We start from the raw sequence: 20,616 nt of genomic DNA on the forward strand, positions 1-20,616 counted from the left end.
TCCCTAATTTGAGTTCTTATTCTTAAAGGGGATTTAGGGAGGTAAAGAGAAGTTTGGAAAATATGGCTAAAGAAAGTTAAAAGTCTTGGACTTGGATGCAGGTTAAGAGGAACAGCTGGAGTATAGGATAGAGAGAGCTGCATTTCCTTTCAAATCAGTGTTGAACAGGGAAGTGAATGGGAAAAAAGGCTAAACAAATCTGGGATTTGGAAACAAAATGTTTTAAATATTGCAGAAAGTAACAAGCCTAAAGAAAGAAAAATCTGACAGGAAAGAAAACACAAAATATTTTATTTCTGACTTCACAAGCACAATACATTTTTTAAGATAATGATCATCATCATTCAATTATTATTAGTATTATTGTTTTTCCCCCACAAATTTTATATTCCAAGCTAAAAAATTAAATAAAAAAAAGCACCACAAGTTTTGAATAATTGTAAACACAAGCAGTGAAAATTCATATTTTTAATTTATTTCAGTTCAAAAATATAAAAACCCACCCATTCACTTTCCCCAAAATTAAGGCCACTTCATAAGACATCAATTTTTGCCTGTCCAGCAGGACATTTTAATGACAATATTAATAATAATAATAATAAACACATTCTTGTCATGGTGAACAATAACAATGCTAATAGTCATAATGATAATGACATCATCATTATCAATAATAGTAATTATTTAAAATACAGTACAATATAAATCCATACTACTTGAGGACACAGACAGACAGCACAGCTTTGCAGACTTCTAAAGGCACTGGCAGTGGGTTAAGTATCAATTATCTTTGAAATGGTAGTTCTTTGATTCTTTAAACTGTTGCATGGGGTGGGAAGGGCACAGAGACAGCAGCCCTTTGCTATTCTTGTGTTTAATGGGATAGTTCAGGATTTGGAAGAACAAGAAGGTGAGTAAATTATGACAGAAGATTTGGATGAACTATTCCTTTTGAACTGTGCATCTGGGAACCATTACAAATAGTACTGTTGTGGCACCATGTACAGTGATGGTATCTGATAATACCATGGTAATGAATGTTACGATATTGATGTTCCATGGTAACATGAATATGTGGAGATATTGAAAGAATATCATGGTATTGCCATGTACATGTCCAGTACCATCAGGGTTCCTATTCCTTTTGACAAATGAAGGATGTTGAAAAATATGTAAAACATTTTGTGAAACTGTACTTACTAAGATCAATTTCTTGCCAACAGAATATAGCAGAGCAAAAAGAGAAAAATGGTATCCTCAATATAGAGATTACTACAACTTTTCTAAATCTAGAAATCACGATTTAAAAATTCCCTGACACATTCAGGTTTTCCATGACTCTGAGAACTATGTATCATGGTACCACATGAGAATATCCATGATAGTACCATGGTTAATTTTGGTTCTTGATATGGAAGTGAGGTTGCATCAACCTGAGATAAGTACAAAGTCTTCTGAAAGTCTGTCAACATCTGGACAAAACAGAGAATTCTTACCCTCTGTTTTTGACAGAGGGTAAGAATTCATGAGTCAGACATACAACAACCACAACTATAAAATGACATTTAAAAAAAGGCTAAACAAACAGCGATGAGCTGACGTCATGTACTACACCAGAAGGGAAAGAAAAGAAAAACAGTGAGAGAAGAGGGGAGAGAAATACAAACAGGTATGAACAACAATAAATCAGTAAATTATGACAGAATTTACATTTTTGGATGAACCAACCCTTTAAGACCACTAGTTACAAAATATAAAAAAAGAGTGGCGTCATTTTTAAAGTAAACGATAAAGAGTCCCTTTTTGACTTGCGCTTCTCTTTTTGTACTGCTTCTATAAATCCCCTTCTTGTATTCTCTTAATTCTCTCCTCTTCTCCACTTCTTTCCACTGTTCTCCCTTCTTTAGACCTTTAAACCTTGTCCAATAGGGAGCGTTGGCAGTAGAGCAAGCGTCTCGGTGTGCCATACCTACGGAAGAAGAGCAGCGCTCCGAGCGTGAAGATCACGCATACCAGGAGCACAAGTGGCACCACGACAGCTGCCACCCCTCCACTGCTGCTGGGTGCATCTTCAACCTCAAGTATGATCACTTCTGTCTCCTCCTTTGTGCCCTCATCCTCAGTCTTGTCTTCACTTCCTCCGTCACCATTAGTTTTGGGCTCTTCATTAGAACAACCCATCCAATCTTTAAGTGCAGACTTGGGGTATCCAGGCTCCACTCTTAATAACTGGTTATTAAACTTCCAGTACTTATTGGCTTTGTAGAAGTAAGTGTAACCTGTGAATTTTGGAAAGCAAAGACCAGGTTAGGGTTAGGGTTAAGCATCCCTGCAGAACCACCACAGTTCCTACGCAGTGCAAGAATGCACACTACTATAAAGAGCAACAGTCTGGTTCTAGTGGTAAAAATCCAATTCATGTTCTCTATAGGTGAACTGATTTGTAAGGATAACTTTGACCAACCTTGATCTCTGAGATTGTTAATCGGTGGTACTGTATATGCTTCTACTGAAGTCATCAGTTATTTATATTTCAACTTCATAAAAAAAAAAAAAAATACACTACCTGAAGAGAAAGATCCACCAATCAGAGAATGGCAGTGAACAACTGTAAGTCACTGTAAGTCACTTTGGATAAAAGCATCTGCCAAATGCATAAATGTAACAAAGCGCACCAAAGTGAGCTCTGTAGCGACTTCCCACTTCCATGAAGCAGTATGAATGACTTAATCAAATCGGTCTCCCTACAATCCAAAACTACTTATATATTAGTGTATATCTGAATATATTGCAATAGAATTAACACCAATTAACAACTTGAAATCAATAGTTTTTCAATCATTTTTATTTCTAGTAAGTAATTTGCAATTCTTCATGGGATTATAGTTTGTGCCCTCGTAAAAGACGGTAAGTCTTGTACCTTTGCTTTTTGTCCGATTTTCAAATACTTTTTTGATTCAATTTTTCTTCTTTAAAAGGTCTTTAAATTTAAGTCTTTGATTGCCCAAAACAACAGATCATCTTTTACTCTGTCAATACTTGTACTCTTAAAGGGATAGTTCACCCCCAAAATGAAAATTATCTTATTATTTACTCACCCTCAAACCATCCCAGATGTGTATAACTTTCTTTCTTCAGCAGAACACAAACAAAGATTTTAGAAGAATATCTCAGCTCTGTGCTGTACTGTTGGTTCAGTAGAGTAAAAAATGACTTAAATATCATTCTGTTTCTCACCCAGACCTATTATATTACTACTGATTATATGGATTTAAACACTGGAGTCTTATGGACAACTTTTATGTTTCCTTTATGTGATTATTTTGAGCAACACAGGTCTGATCACCATTCACTTGCATTGTATGGATCTACAGAGCTGAAAAATTCTTCTAAAAATCTTAATTTGTGTTCTGATGAAGAAAGTCATACATATCTGGGATGGCATGAGGGTGAGTAAATGATGAGAGATATTTCATTTTTGGGGGAACTATCCCTTTAAAGGCAAGCTCTCTAAAGCTTTATAACAGCAAATGCGTGGGCATTGTCAATATGAATAGGTGTTTATTTGTGTTAATGCGTTTTTTTGTGCATGTGTCTGTCTTAAAGTATACATATTAAGATAAAGAATTAACAAAGTTAATAGTTAAAAAAAAAGAATAAAAATAAAGAGACAAAAGACTCACTTTGATCTCGACTCATGAAGGCAGCCTTGATGTTGTCTGGAACACCTTGCCATTTACTCATAGGTTTGGGGTAGTCTGAATCCACTGTATTCGTGTCTTCATTATAACGATAATATCTGATTGAAGATACAAAATATACAGGTAAGTGTTTCATATACAAGTACATTTCCTTTGTGCTCAATTGAGTCATGCCTCACACTGTATTATGGGATATCAAGCAATACTGACTTGTTTCCTCTGAAGAAGTACGTGTTGCCAGTTGGGGTGTACAAGAGGGCTGCATCCAGTCTGTCCTTAGGGAGACCATTGCCCATCTCTCTTAGGGTCTTTGGGTAACCTGATTCCAAGTTTGACTCATCAAACACCCAATGCCTGTCCCCTGAAAAACAGAGAAGACAAACGTATTGCTTTTGGAAACTGGAGCAATAAGCAGGCCTTTTAAAGGTGATGGACAAGTTTTTCCCACTTCTTTCCAATGAAATCAGAGGACAGAAGAGGACCATTACCTTTGAAGAAGACAAATTTTCCATCTTCTCTTTCATAGGCAGCATTAATAGTTGTCGGCAGACCTCTCCAGAAATGTCCAATTGGCATGGGGTAATTTTCCATAACTCGATTATTACGGACACGCCAGAACCACTTATCCTAAAACATAGAGACAGAGCTATTGATGAATACACATACAATACATGCACTACAGTATGTAATCCAAATCAATATGTACACAAATATTCCATTAGTACCTTAAATACAAACATTTCTCCTCTGAAAATGGCAATGGTGTCAAAATGGCCCTCACAGATATCAGGGCCAAAGCTAGGTCCACTTGGCCTGTGTGGTGTGGGGTATGGGGTGTGGTGGGGTGTCTGAGGGGTGACAGGTGGTTGTGGAGCGCCTCCGGTGTTTGGACCTACATAGCATAAAGATATGAGAATGTATAATGTTATCTACAACTAGCAAATGTAACTGGAAGAGAGATGTCTGCTTGCAAATATTTGTACAAGCTCTTAATATTGGTCGACCGATATACCGCCAGGGTCAATAAATCCTGTTAGGCCGATTTGTTCTTGAGGGTGCCGAAAATCGCCTGCTTGCATGTGAAGCGACTGAGACATGTATACGACCAGTCACGGTTCATTTTGTTGTTATGTGCCATCGTGTTACTACAATAAAAGACTGGTGTGCAACATAGTCTCATTTAAACGGTCCGGATATCAGAGCCATGGCAGACGCATTAGAGCTCATAATGATAAAGTGCTCACCTGTTTCATTCTCCCTCTCTCTCTCTCCTAAACAGTTCCCTGTAACATTTAACTTACTTGTCTAATGATAAAAGGGCAAATATTAATAAAACTAATATCATATACCGTCTGCAAATATGCGCATATCTCGTTTAAACTGATGTAATAAACAAACCTCACAAAACTTGAGCAGATCCAGCATTCTGTGGAGCACTCAAATTAACTAAAGTAAATTTACCAAACCCTAACCCATCTATCAGCCTCTTCTTAGGGTTCTGTCACTTTTAACATTCTTTTCTAATGATAAAAGGCAAATATCAAAAACTTCCATTATATACCTTCTGCAAATATGCAGATATAAAAGATGTAATTCACAAACCTCACGAAAATCCAGAAATTTGTAGCTCATTTGCATTTAAAGAGACACACACAAAAACAGCATGTTTTTGATTCCACTCAAAAAGAGGCATTTACAACATGGTATAATAAATGATCCATGGGGAATTTTGAGCTGAAACTTCACAGACACATTCTGGGTACACCTAAGACTTATATTACATCTTGTAAAAAGGAGCATATTAGGTCTCCTTTAAGTTGTTATTAAAGACTGCCCTTTTTGAGTTGAAGTCCCGTTTCCTCCTTTACACCACAAATGAACCCTGTTACACTAGTGCCAAAACCCATGAATATGGAGGAAATATACGTCAGCATGGAGTCCTCACCATTGGTGGAAGTTATCCAGACCCTCACCAGCATGCATCATGCTCAACATCAGGCCCTGCTTGAGCTGTGCCAGGACCAGGATCGACGATTTCAAGAGGTGCTTTGGGCTCAAGCAGAGGACCGGCAGGCGATCCAGAGCTTACTGCACTGGGAGAAAGCCCCACCCACGACCCTGGACACAACAGGCTCAGTGGGTGGTCAGATTCTTCCCACTGTTGTCTGTGGAAGCCCTGCTCGCAGCGCAGAAACTACCGGTGGCAACTATCCTGGTGTGCAATGACCTGAAGAAGTCCATTTTGCAGCGGGTCGGTCACAGCCCCAAATAGCACCGACAACTCTTTTGTTCGATAAAGATGGATACGTGAGGCTGCCCATTTGCCTTCATGCAACAGCTCCGTGACACCTGCCCGGAGAAACCGCTGCCATCCACCAGGGGACAGATGAGCCACTGCCGGCCGACAGGAGGCAGAATCCAGTGCCATTGCCCAGCGTTGCAGAGGAACGTAGGACAGCTGGCTGAGGACCGAATGGGGCCGTTGTCAGGAACCAGAGTGTTTTTTACATTTTAATTTTTCTCTCTCTCTCTCCCTCTCTGTCTCTCCTGCTATCTTTCTCTCTCCCCTACACTCATCCAACCCAGGTACCCAGGAGGCGGGGAAGACCAGCCGGCGAGGGAATGGCCAAAGGGGCAATTTCTCCCCTCCAGGAAGGGAGGGGGGAGTAAGTCAGACCAGAGGTTTCCCCGGCCTGAATCGGGCAGTGGGGGTATGTGACGAGGAGGAGGGCGTGGCCGGGCCAAGAAGATGCACGCACGGTGCTGAGTTGCCCAATCACTGGGAGAGTGATAAAAGGAGAAACTGGGGATCCCAGAGAGAGATAGATAGACGCACGCAGTGTTTTGTGTATGCGCATTTGTTATGTTTCAGTTCAGTGTTTATGTTGAATTAAAGTCTTTTTCCTCTCCGGGAACCAGCACCTTATCGTGGTGGAGAGGTTTGTGTGCCCTTATGATCCTGAGGGCTGTGTTGTCTGGAGCATGTGCTCCTGGTAGGGTCTCCCAAGGCAAAGTGGTCTCAGGTGAGGGGCCAGAATGGTTCACAATGACTCTATGGAAAAAATGGAAAGAGGAGGAGTTACCCTGCCTGGCGGAAGCCCGGGGCCCCTGTCTGGAGCCAGGCCCAGATGGAGGGCTCGTCGGCGAGCGCCTGGTGGCCGGGCTTGTCACGGAGCCCGGCCGGGCACAGCCCGAAGAAGCGACGTGAAACGCCCCTCTACATCCCTTGGGCCCACCACCCATTGGAGAAACCGCAGGAGTCGGGTGCGCTGCCATATGGGCGGCAGTGAAGGCCGTGGACCTCGACGGACCAGACCCGGGCAGCAAGGCTTGCTCTGGGGACGTGGAATGTCACCTCACTGGGGGGGAAGGAGCCGGAACTGGTGAGGGAGGTGGAGCGTTACCAGTTGGATCTGGTGGGGCTTACACCGACACACAGTTTTGGCTCTGGATTCGTACCCCTGGATAGGGGATGGACTCTATTCTTCTCTGGAGTTTCCCAGGGTGAGGCGACAGGCGGGTGTGGGGATACTCACGAGTCCCCAGCTGAGCGCCACTACGTTGGAGTTTACCCGGTGGGCGAGAGGGTTGCCTCCCTACGCCTCACGGGTTGTGAGGGGGAAAACTCTGACTGTTGTCTGTGCATATGCACCGAACAGCAGTTCAGAGTATTCGGCCTTCTTGGAGACCCTGAATGGAGTCCTGAATAGGGCCCCAGTAGGGGACTCTATAGTGATGCTGGGTGACTTCAACGCACACGTGGGAAATGACAGGGACACCTGGAAAGGTGTGATTGGGAGGAACGGCCTCCCTGATCTGAACTCAAGTGGATGTTTGTTATTGGACTTCTGTGCTAGTCATGGATTATCTATAACAAACACCATGTTCGAACATAAGGATGCTCATAAGTGTACGTGGTACCAGAGCACCCTAGGCCGAAGGTCGATGATCGATTTTGTAATCGTGTTGTCGGATCTGAGGTCATATGTTTTGGACACTCGGGTGAAGAGAGGGGCAGAGCTGTCAACCGATCACCATCATGTGGTGAGTTGGGTCAGGGGGTGGGGAAAGACTCTGGACAGACCTGGGAAGCCAAAGCAAGTAGTGCGGGTGAACTGGGAACGTTTGGAGGAGGTCCCTGTCCGCGAGATCTTCAACTCACACCTCCGGCGGAGCTTTTCACGCATCCCTGTGGAGGTTGGGGACATTGAACCGGAGTGGGCAATGTTCAAAGCTTCCATTGCCGAAGCCGCGGTGGAGAGCTGCGGCCTCAAGGTTTTAGGTGCCGCAAGGGGTGGTAACCCTCGAACACCGTGGTGGACACTGGTGGTCAGGGAAGCCGTCCGACTGAAGAAAGAGGCCTTCCGGGATTTGTTGTCCCGGAGGTCTCCGGAGGCAGTTGCAAGGTACCGACAGGCCCGAAGGGCTGTGGCCTCAGCCGTGAGGGAGGCAAAGCAGTGGGTGTGGGAAAAGTTCGGAGAAGCCATGGAGAAGGACTTTTGGTCCGCACCAAAGTGCTTCTGGAAAACCGTCCACCACCTTAGGAGGGGGAAACGGGGAACCATCCAAGCTGTATACAGCAAAGATGAGACGCTGTTGACCTCAACCGAGGAGGTTATTGGGCAGTGGAAGGAACACTTTGAAGAACTCCTAAATGCCAACACGCCCTCTATGGTACAGGCAGAGCCGGAGGCTGATGGGGGATCAGATTCTATTTCCCTGGGGGAGGTCACTGAGGTAGTCAAACAACTCCGCAGTGGCAAAGCCCCGGGGATTGATGAGATCCGACCAGAAATGCTGAAAGCTTTGGATGTGGAGGGGTGTCATGGATGACATGCCTCTTCAACATTAGCGTGGAAATCTGGGACAGTTCCTAAGGAGTGGCAGAACGGGGTGGTGGTTCCCCTCTTCAAAAGGGGGATCAGAGAGTGTGTGCCAACTACAGGGGTATCACACTTCTCAGCCTCCCTGGTAAAGTTTACTCCAAGGTGCTGGAGAGGAGGGTTAGGCCGATTGTCGAACCTCGGATTGAAGAGGAACAATGCGGTTTTAGGTCCTGGCCGTGGAGCGACAGACCAGATCTTTACTCTCGCAAGGATCCTGGAGGGGGCCTGGGAGTATGCCCATCCGGTCTACATGTGTTTTGTGGATCTGGAGAAGGCGTATGACCGGGTCCCCGGAGAGACTGTGGGAGGTGCTGCTGGGATTACGGGGTGGGGGGTCCCTTCTTAGGGCGATCCAATCCCTGTACGTCCAAAGCAGAGCTGTGTCCGGGTCCTCGCACGAAGTCGAGTTCATTCCATGTGGGGTTGGTCTCCGCCAAGGCTGCGCTTTGTCACCAATCCTGTTTGTGATATTCATGGACAGGATATCGAGGTAGTCCGGGTGGGGAAGGTGTGCAGTTCGGTGGGCTGGGGATCTTATCGCTGCTTTTTGCAGATGATGTTGTCTTCATGTCATCATCGGTCCGTGACCTTCAGCTCTCACTGGATCAGCTTGGCAGTCGAGTGTGAAGCAGTTGGGATGAGGATTAGCACCTCTAAATCTGAGGCCATGGTTCTCAGCAGGAAACCGATGGAGTGCGTACTCCAGGTAGGGAATGAGGTTTTGCCCCAAGTGAAGGAGTTCAAGTACCTCGGGGTCTTGTTCACGAGTGAGGGGACAATGGAGCGGGAGGTTGGCCGGAGAATCGGGGCAGTGGGGCGGTATTGCATTTGCTCTATCGCACCGTTGTCACGAAAAGAGAGCTGAGCCGAAAGGCAAAGTTCTCGATCTACCGGTCACTTTTTGTTCCTACCCTCACCTATGGTCATGAAGGTTGGGTCATGACCGAAAAAACTAGGTCGCGAGTACAAGCGGCCGAAATGGGCTTCCTCAGAAGGGTGGTGAGCTTCTACCTTAGAGACAGGGTGAGGAGCTCAGTCATCCGTGAGGAGCTCGGAGTAGAGCCGCTGCTCCTTTGCGTCGAAAGGAGTCAGTTGAGGTGGTTTGGGCATCTGGTAAGGATGCCCCTGGCCGCCTCCCCAGGGAGGTGTTTCAGGCACGTCCAGGTGGGAGGAGGCCTCGGGGAAGACCCAGGACTAGGTGGAGAGATTACATCTCCACACTGGCCTGGGAACGCCTTGGGGTCACCCAGTCAGAGCTGGTTAATGTGGCTCGGGATAGGGAAGTTTGGGGCCCTGTGCTGGAGCAGCTGCCCCCACGACCCGACTTCGGATAAGCGGTTGAAGATGGATGGATGGATGGATAAAGTCTTTTTGATTGTTAATCCGGTTCCTTCTTTCCCAATGAACGAGAGGCTTGTCTGCCACAATATATTACCTGTAATATCTACACATCTTCAACAGAAGTATAGTGTGGTGGAACTATTTAAAGTTGTTAAGACATTGCCTTCCTTACCATAAAGCTGCTGAATGCCTCTTCGATCATCTTCAGGAAGTTCAAAGTTCTCTGTGTCCATCCACTGGTAAAAGGGGGCCATGATGGCAGAGGGGTCATTGGAGTGTTCCAAACCCAGGGCGTGACCCAGCTCATGAACAGCCACAAGGAACACGTCATTACCTGTGTGAAAGTAAGAGATAACCATGTTAGGTTAAAGGAATAGTTCACCCAAAAATTGTAATTCACTTATCATTTACTCACAGTAGTGTCACATGCAGTGTAGTGACTACAAAACAACTTTTTGAATATTAGCATTAAGGTCAAAGCAGGAAAATTCAGAGAATAAAAAAGCTTTTCAGACAAAGATGTTCCAAACAATCTCATGAAAATTTAAGGCTGAGTCAAGGCCTGGGGTCAAACCCAGTGCAACAAAAGCATACACATATCCAGCAAACACAACACATGCTTGGGCATGCCTTTTGCTTTCTTACACAAATATTCAAAGCAGGGCATTCTAATTTTATCTACAGTACACTATTTTACGCATGTTTTAACAAGAACCACCAACCATACTGACATATTTGTCAAACAATTGAGAACCCAAGGGGATCCAGGGTATTCCTTAACTTCTACTGATATTTGCACTCTTTACCCAACAGATCACGGTTGCCTATTGTCCAAGGTTCTGCTGCATCAAAATGTGTATCCCCTCCAATGCCATTTCCAGGGAAGTAGGCATGGGCCAAGAAGCCTCCTTCACCATCAAATGGACTGGCATCACCATGGAAACCATCAGCAAAAAAGAGCATGATGTCTGCAAAGTTTTCAACCTTGTCTCTGATGTAACTGTAAGGGATCTCTCTGAATCGCAGAGGGGTAACCCTTTCCCACACTTTGAAGGCTTTTCTGATTGCCTCAAAGGTCTCGTACTCCCCAACCTTTGGTGTGTAGTTCTGTATACTGAGAAGGAGGAAAAAGATGATAAAAAAGGGTGAATTGGTGAGGCAATCAGAGAAAAGTAAGTCATAGGAAAAAGAGGAATAAAGGCAGGAGAGGGGGAGAAAAAAGAGATTTACATTACAGAAAAGTCACATAGGAATTTTGGCCCATGTTGCAGTGGAGTCTTATAGCAGGGCCGAAGATGACTTTTCCATAAGTGTGGTATGTATTTACTGAAGAATTCCCACTGCCAAATCTAAACGTTTATGACAGCAAACCTCAATTAATCGGTAATGGTTCGGTCTGAATATTCAGGCCTAAATGACCTATATACAGTTTAAAATTCACTTTTCCTTTATTGTATAGAGCAGTATTAAGTTAAATGAATAGTTCACACAAAAATGAAAATTAAATGGCTTTGTTGTGAAATGAGGGTGAGTAAATGATACCAGAATGTTCTTTTTTTGGGTTGGCCCTTACCAAAATGTGACATCATTTTTATCCCACTTCAGGCCCTGGATCGCGTAGCGCTTCTTTCTCAGGTTGCTCTTCAGTTCTGTTCCAAACTTGTCTGGGACGCCACAGCGGGGCCTCTTCATTGCCCTGGCAATCACCATCCAATACATTAGATCATCCACCACACAATAGATTTAATTTAAGTGAGTTTGGACAGGATGGACGGTAAATTCTGTCCTCATATATTCTACATCTTCCATGCACCATTGCACACCAGTGGAGGGATGCTGACACGATGTACAAAGTTTACCATTCCACATATGTTTTATTTATTAGCTCTTTAATCTTCTGAACTGATCAATAATGCACAGCTCCCATGAAGGGAGAAAGGTATCACCTAACTGACAATACATTTTGTTTAGATATAAAGGTTGCATAGACCTTTTAAAGACATGTAACTGTCAGCTTTCAAAGAAATGCAACCCTAGGCATGACAACACTTGTTAATACAATAGTAAAATGTAGTCACTTAAAATCTCCTTAACCATTATGTATACAGTATGCAAGCAGTTGACTTACGTAAGAGTAGCGGGATCCATGTTGCCAGTGATTTTCAGGCCATAGAATCTCTGCATGGTAGAAATGGCAGAGGAGACAGTCTGTGGAGAGCGAGCAGTGTGTGTCCGGAGATCACCAGGTGGCAAGTAACCATATTGCTGTAGCCATGCCTAGAACAAGAGAGGTAGGTAACGAAGTAACTAAAACCTTTCTGTTAAAAATGTATCTTACAAGTATAATGGATGTAGAAATATTTTATAATTCTTTCCGTTTTTGAGTTTAGGTTAACATAAGGGTCATCCATGATATTTTCTGTTATGTGTCATTTTAGAAAATAAGCACTTTGGTTGTAATAATTTCCCTTTCCATTAACACAATTATACATTTGGTGTTGCATAAGTTTGATGCATGATTGCAGTACTAAATGGATAGTTGTGCCCCTGATATTGACACATTGGGTGCTATTTTAAGAGCAGTAGCACTAAGTACAGCACCATGCTTTAAGTCAGAAGTGCAAAGTCAGTGGGCATGGCCATAAAGTTTTGGTATTTTCATGCAAACATGTGCTAAGTCTGGGTTTGGTAAACTGTCTGCAAAGCGCTAATGGGCTGGGTGCAATTTATTTCGGAGGTTCTTGCTCTGTCTGCATCGTATTATATACCGGTACTCAATTCCCTGACAAACATCAGTGATATAAATAAAGACAGCACATTTACAAGACGTTGTAGTGTATATGGAGTGTATGTAATGGATTAGAAGAATAGAAATATGGAATTATGCTCATTTGTGCATTAACATTGTCCTTGTTGAATGTCAGGCATATTTCTATGACAGTAAGATACTCCTTTTATAGACATGGAAAATGTGATTCTCGTCAGGATTTGTATGTATTGCAACTTTGCTGTGAAGCATTTGCCTTCATCAGAACAGCTCTTCCATCTATATTATCTTGTTTTTCAACAGAAGCCACAACAGAATCTCATTAATTTTACAGCATAGACTGCTATCACTTAAGTGTTACTTTTACTCTGTTTTTCTTCTTAAGCTGCATTGCATAAAGCTGTTTCAGCAACTGGCTGCTTGGGCAACATGTACACGTGAAACAGTTCCCTTCGACTGTTAATACGTTCTCTTATATTAAACTTTCCACCTGGAGAGGTCAATTGCGTGAGCCTTCCTGCACGAATGGGCGCTGATCTGGCTTCATGCTAACCGAGATCTACTACAGCGTTATTCGAACGTGAGGGAAACAAAATTAACTATTTAATGCAGTCATCATTCCAACACTCTCCGTGTTTCAATCTGGTTTCCCCGCACAGGTGATTCCTGTCATCCTCGTTACCTTGACGCGCAGCTCCTGTAGGGTGCGATTCATTCAGTGATTCCATTCGATGTCACCTTCCAACATGACTACCAATGATTTCAATTGTTTGTTTAAATTTTGTATTGTAGTGGAATACAAATACTTAAATTTTGTATTTTAAATACAAATTCCAGTCACATGTATTCTGTTACTCCCCAACCCTCTCTATCTCTGTGTGTCTCCTGCTCGCACTTTCCCTTTCCCCACGCCTCCCTTCGTCTCTCCCCAGGTTCCCAGGAGTCGTGGTGGACCACTGGCTGACAGAACGGCCAGAAGGGCAGCATCTCCCCTCCAGAGATGTAAGGGGCAAGTCAGTCCGATGGCACCCCGGCCTGAATCGAGCGGGGGAGGAGTGTGACGAAGAGGAGGGCATGGCCGGGCCGTGAGGGTGCACTGAATCATATGATCAGCGGGACAGCGATATAAAAGGGAGCCAGAGATGCCAGTTTGGGAAAGTGAGAGATGCACGCAGCCATGCTGCATGTGTGTGTGTGTTTGTTTTATGTTGTTTTTAAGTTAAGTTTTACATTAAACTTCATGTTGACTGTTCAGCCATGAAGCTGCATTCTCTCTGTGTAGAACAGGGAAAGTCAGATCTCTCTCAGGGACTGCACAAAAATATGTCTAGTCACAGTGTTATAGAATGATGTTGGATCAAGAAAATAAGGAATATCTGTCTATGACTCCCTCCAGGAACCAGTCAAAGTCTCCAGTTAAACCACACTGTCAGTCAGTAATTTCCCAGGGAATTTCTGTTTAATTCCATTTAAACCTCAGCGACAGAGCTCTTATGAAATAATCCCACCTTTTCTACCTCCTCAACCACTGTTACTCTAACTGTTCTGCAGGAATGAAGGTCAACACGCCCAGTGGGGCCTCAGTACAGCTTCGCTCAGTTGTTGCTTGTATTGAGAAAAACATGTGGATCACATGTGATGTGTTTTTGTGTGTATTTTTTGGAAGCAGATGTGATTACGTCCCAAGTCAGATGCTTTAGGGCATCGATTCCAAGTTGATGCAATCCTGGAATCTTTTTTTTTTCAAAAGAAGGACTTCCTGTTTCTCTCACACTCTATTCCTTCCTCCAACCGGCTATTTTTCATTTGTTCTCTTCCTCTCAGAGAATCTTTTCTCATCTTTGTGATTTCATCTTTGTTGAAGGAACAGTTCATCCAAAAATGAGAATTCTGTCATCATTTACTCACCCTTATGTAATTCCAATCCTGTATGGCTTTCTTTCTTCTGCTGAACAGAAAAGGAGAAGCTTTGAAGAAACTCTTTTTCATGCATTTACAATGAATGGGGACTGGATCTTGCATGCTTCAACAAGGACACAAAAGCACCATAAAGGATAATAAAAGTGGTCCATGTGACTTGTGTGGTATCCTTCAAGTCTTCCAAAGTCATGTGATAGCTTTTAGTGAGAAACATACCAATGTTTAAGTTGTTATTCACTGATAAATCTTCCCCACCAATGACGTGTTAACACAATGCTTAGACTAACTATTGCCAACAATAGCCTTCATCAGCCAATTAACAAGGACAACTGCATCTATGTGAACTTCTGCAATTAATCAAGATGGACTTCAAAGACTTTGGTCATTAATCTTACAGTTCAAACACAATCGATGTTTAATCACTGACCCTTAACACTTTAAGTTTAATAATTTTAAACCATGATTTTACCTATACATAATTAATATTTACATTACATTCATAATGTTAGCCAGAGGGGAACTGGCCCCCACAGTGAGTCCGGTTTCTCCCAAGGTTATTTTTCTCCAATAATCAACATCTTATGGAGTTTTGTGTTCCTTGCCACAGTCGCCTACAGCTTGCTCACTGGGGTTATTAATACAATTATCATTTAATTATTTTTAAACACTATTAAAAATAGTTTTTTATCTACATTACACAATGATGATTAATCGACTTTATAGACATTACAGTTTTATCATCTGTTAATGCTGATATTCTGTAAAGCTGCTTTGAAACGATGTGTGTTGTGAAAGGCGCTATACAAATAAAATTGACTTGAAATTGACTTGACAGGAACCGCTGTCACCAGATTACTGAACTCGAGAACCTGATCAGTTCGATTCATAAATAAATCATTTAGAATGGTTTTGTGAACCAGATCACTTGATTAATTGAAAAGATCTGACTCAAAACAAAGATTTGTTCAGAAATCAGACATGGCTATTTCTGTAATAAAAGTGCATGAATGGTGAATGTCAAGGTTTTAGTGGTTGTATGAAGTGAACCACAATTATAGATTTTTTAGTTGTACAGACCACTTTTGCAACACTTTTATGTTTTTTTTGTTGTTGTTGTCATTTTGAAGCTTAACAGCTCAGTCCTCATTTGCTTTTACTAAATGGAAAAGAGTGCAGAGGTTTTTTTTTCTTCAAACATTCACCTATTGTGCAATGAAAATAAAATGTGATCCGTTTGTGATGACTTGAGGTTGAGCAAATGATGAACAAATATAAATCTTTGGGTGAACTATTCCTTTAAATCCCTGTTAAGCCTTCTCAATTCATTTCTATCATTATCCACTGCTTTGCACAGTTTCTCTGGCTGTATCACTCTCAGTTCTCCATGGTACAAACAAAGGTTCACTGTTATATCCATATGAGGAAAAGAAGGCTTGTTATGGGATATGAGAGGGTGGGGGATGGCTAAGAGTTTGATAGAATAAAATAATGCGAAGTGAAGAGTGTTTTGGCGAAGAAAAGGTATTTGCCAGCTGAAACGGGAAAAAACATAATGTGTGATGTCCTGGTGTTGTGCAACATTTCTTGCATTTCTTAAAAACAAGTTGTAAAATCTAACTAAACACATCCAAACAGAATCCAACTCTCGCCAATACTTCCTGTCCTCCTCATACACCTTGAGACTTGTCCACAAATAAGAGTGCCCTTACACTTTCATAGTACAGTTAACTCATTCATCACGAAAGTCCTACATGCTATTAGGACACATGACAGTCACATCCATGACTAGTTGTGTACCATCCTTTACTGCTGTGCTTTGCAATAGTGGTGGTGCCAGTGTAACTGTAGCTAGCTAGTACGTGCTGTGCAGTGTGTAAACCTCACTCCCCTGTTCTCAAGAGGCACATTAGCGACTGATGCTAGAGGCTGTAGACTTTAGCCTCCTCGTTAGCACATGCGCCTCCCTTGTCAGAGACCCCGGTTCAAGCAGCTACACCAGCTTCACAAGATGGCCAGTCTATGAATATGTTATTATACTAAGAATCAATGCCAAGTTTCTGGGACTGAGAAAAGCTTACATTTTCATAGTCTCTTAATCAACTGTCCACCTTTGACTTTCTGATGTATTTTGCACACAAAAATGCAAAGAACTGGTACAAGTTTGGGGCTCAGAGGTTTTTATCAGTTCACTGTTAAAACAAAACGGTGAACTAGGTTGATATAATGAGCACTTGTAAGCAACAGCTAATCACTAGTTTAGCTCGTTTTAATGGTTTGTGACTTCAGATCTTTGAAAGGTATTCAAATTTTGTGTGATGCATTTAAGAAGCAAGCAGTACCGTATATTTTGCTTTTGCTTTCTGTCCATGAAATTATAAGTACTTATTAATTGTGGATGGACAGAAATTCTGATCACTAAGTCTACTCATATTTCTGCCAATTATGTCAGTGTTTTTTTACAAACATTAATGGATATTGTTGAACCATATATTCAAGATTTTTTTCGGTACTGGTCCACTATTGTTGTATCATCAATGTCATATTTACCCTGCCCTAAACTGCACAGAAAAACAAAACAAGCTGTGGTTGGTTGTTTCACATGTCGTCGATCTCTTCCTGTCCAGGAGGTGCGTCTCCTGGTCAGAATAAAACATACTATAATTCTCTTGTTTCTGAAATGACATCACAGCGAACAATAACTTCTATCTTTAAGCAGACTTGCGTCATTTACACCCCACATTTCCTGTCTGAACAGATCAACCCCCCTTCTTTCCCATCTCTTTGTGTCTCTTCTCTGAAACATGCCACCCCCATTAACATCCTGCTTCCTTCCCTACACTTTGCCACTACATCACAACCTCTTATGGTTGACACCATCTCACATCTGTTCAAAAGAGCAGTGTAGTCAAGCCCATTAAGGGGAAAATCCCATGCCCATTTCCTCTGGTTCTGTTCTATACAGGATGTGACTAGCCATCTGTGGCCAAATGCACCATCCAATAAAACACTATGATGCTATACATATTGTTAAACTCACAACTCCCTGGAAGTGCTGCACAAATATTTGTATCACTCATTATCAGGTGACTTATCCATGACAGTCACTAACGAGAAGTGTGTGGGAGTATAAACATAGTTGACTTTTTCTCCAACTTTCACAACAAACGCTGGAGGATATAGATACTACAATAATTCAAAATCACAGGTGTGCATGGATCTGTAGCATAGGATATCCATAAGGAAACAGGAGAACTTCCTGCAGGATTGTGATAACTTCCTGCTAGCCCAAGTTGACCAGAAAGAGAAAAAGAAAACAGCCTATATGAAGTAAAATATCTAAACCTCTCTTCTCATTTCTGACCAAACTTAAAGACAGATGTCAACCACTATATCTCTCTGCTTATGGGAGCAAAAAAAGCCCTCTCCGTCTTAACACATCCTCAGCATATCAATTCCACACTCTCCACAACATTACAATCATGACTTTTCTTTACTGTTTTCCTGTGGTGATTGGTCATCCCTTATTTTATTTTATTATTTTTTTTTGCGTCCTCAGCATCTTCAATCTCTGTGGTCTTTCACATGACCTAAATTCAGAATTGTGTACCTCTAAGTGGTTAGACCTTCCTAAGTGTTTACTTTGATCTCTGAGCAGAGAGATCACAGATTCTTAATGCTAAACCCTGAGGCAAAACATCTGCACTGATTAATACTGACTGGCAGCTAATGAAGTCTTCTACGTTTAACGATTTCATTTTATTTCAAATCCTGTAAATAACATATCCATAAAATTGCCTAATATTTCCTGATTTTCATTATTGCACTGTGAGTTAAAATAGATATTATAGTGCTATAAAGTGATCTATAAAATTAAACTAGTTTTATTATTTTAAATGTATTTTGGTGAATCATGTCACACCAAAATCAAACAGAAACAAATAATAATAATTATATTGTGCTTAAAGAAAATAAGGTATTTGTTTAGGATCATCAAGATTTTTTTGCATTGAGAGACTTTTGTCATGGCAATTGAACACATTTCCCCTCCAAATTCTCAAACTGTAATGTGTCTAGATGTTTTACTTTTGCCATTTCTCTAAGTCTTTTATATATTCTATATTTTATAAATGTATTATTCTCAACTAGTGATAGACTGATATATTAAGCCAGGCCCATTCTGCAATTATTGGCATAGGCCAATAACTGCATGTGTTTGGCAGATTTGTCAATGGATAGTCAATACTTTCTGTTTTCAAGCTTTTCAAGTTTATGCAAGTATGAATAAATCTTGAAATCTGACTTGCTGTTGTTAAATTGCATTATGTTTATCTACATGTATATCGGCCGTACTGCTCTATATTGTATCGGCACTGGCCATTGGAAAAACCCATATCAGTAGATCACTGTTCTCAACGGTGATTCTCATCAACAAATCCTACCATTACATATAAATAATTAAAAATGATATATTGTTTTATTCGCATTACAGTTATAATAATTAGATTTTTGCATAACTTAAAAGAATTTGGAGGGAAATGTTTTTAATTGTCATGATAATGTCACGATGCAAAACATTTTTTAATAATAATAATCTTAAAGGTCTGAGGGGATTTTTTGGGTGAAATATGGTATTGACATGTTTTGACAGGTTTAGTGAAATTCACCCTATTAACAAAGGAAGGACACTTTAATGATCAGTCTTAACTTGTCAAGTCTGTACCACGTGTGGCTCTTTCTTATAATAATCTGGATCTGTTTACCAGTGAAGCATTTCATTGAAGGTCAAGCGTGTTGTGGCATGCATATATAAGTAGTGTTTTTTTTTTGTATTGTCCAGAAGGTTTTACCTTTAAGGTATGTGTTTGTTTAAAAAGTGTTATCTTTTATATCTTTTGGTATAGGCATAGGTCCGTTATATGGATGTTAGCACGTCATGAATTATATGCAGTTATAATTTGAAATCCTAATATAGGCAACAATAAAAACCAAACTCTTAACTCTATACTCATTAAAAGTTGCTCTACTTTGAAAATGTATCGAAAACTAAATCTCAACATCTGCATTTCACACAAGATAACATCTGATAGAGCACAATCTAGATTTAAATGTATTATCAGTAAATAAGTCAAGTCTCAAGCAGAATGCAAGATACTCACCTCGGGTTTCGGGTCTTGTTTTGAGGTCGCTTTGTGCAGGCACAGAAAGCCCAAGAATATGAGCGACAGCTCCGTAAACCTGCTCCAAATCATTCTTCAGTGGATGAGTCCTTTCGATGAAAATACGTGTAGTATTACTCTCGGTTAACTTTGGTTGATCTTTGTAACAGTCAAAACACAACCACGCTTTTAAAACAAAAAAGCGCCAACTACTTTTGTGGTTCAAATTTCACGGGAACTGGACAATACTGAAGTTTATCAAAATATAAACAAATCCTGCATCGATTAATGATGCAACGTACTGACTGTTTCTGTATAGGGCAGCGATTCTTTTTTATTCGCTAAACTTTATATTGCATTGAGAGACCGGTGTCCGAATCTGGTTCTCTTTGTCCTATTTCTCTTTCATTGCGCTAGTTGGTTCGAATTTCAGTCCTCGTTCTCATGTGCACAGCTGTCCCTTTCTCTTGGCTGTAGACGTGGTCTCTCGATAGGTCTTGTCAAAAAAACTGATCCAAAAACCCCAAAGTCCTCCCTCCTTAACATTAGCCCATCCCGTTCCCTTCAACTGCTCGAAATTATGGCCTTGCTGACGATTTTTTTCTGCTTTGGTTGGCTCGACCTTGTGGACAGAGAAAATACTTCATCTGCCAACAATAAAAAAAAAATTAAAGTATTATTTAGCTTTTAGCGAATTTCATTCAGTTGTTTACGTTTACATTTATTAATTTGGCAGAGGCTTTTATCCAAGACTTACAAAAGAGGAAAACATAAGCCAACCATCTTAAGAAGACAGTGGTGCAAAAAGTGCCATTCTACAAAGTTTCACTAGCATCAGATTCAGA

The 20,616-nt window shown here is 41.5% G+C and overlaps 1 protein-coding gene across 1 annotated transcript; it reads right to left on the reverse strand.

Annotated features, from left to right (window-relative positions):
• Positions 1-299: 299 nt before the first annotated feature.
• On the reverse strand, positions 300-20,275 carry LOC127645215 (matrix metalloproteinase-14-like). The gene is made up of 10 exons (XM_052128762.1): positions 19,772-20,275; positions 12,057-12,205; positions 11,502-11,624; positions 10,735-11,042; positions 10,101-10,262; positions 4,427-4,593; positions 4,190-4,328; positions 3,912-4,062; positions 3,684-3,799; positions 300-2,279 (listed from the first exon to the last, which is right to left on the reverse strand). Exons 1-10 carry the CDS (start codon positions 19,862-19,864, stop codon positions 1,912-1,914), a joined length of 1,776 nt encoding a protein of 591 aa, XP_051984722.1. The 5' UTR covers positions 19,865-20,275; the 3' UTR covers positions 300-1,911.
• Between the last annotated feature and the right edge of the window lie 341 nt (positions 20,276-20,616).

The sequence above is a fragment of the Xyrauchen texanus genome, chromosome 6 (genome assembly GCF_025860055.1).
Source record: "Xyrauchen texanus isolate HMW12.3.18 chromosome 6, RBS_HiC_50CHRs, whole genome shotgun sequence".
Classification (NCBI taxonomy): Eukaryota; Metazoa; Chordata; class Actinopteri; order Cypriniformes; family Catostomidae; genus Xyrauchen; species Xyrauchen texanus.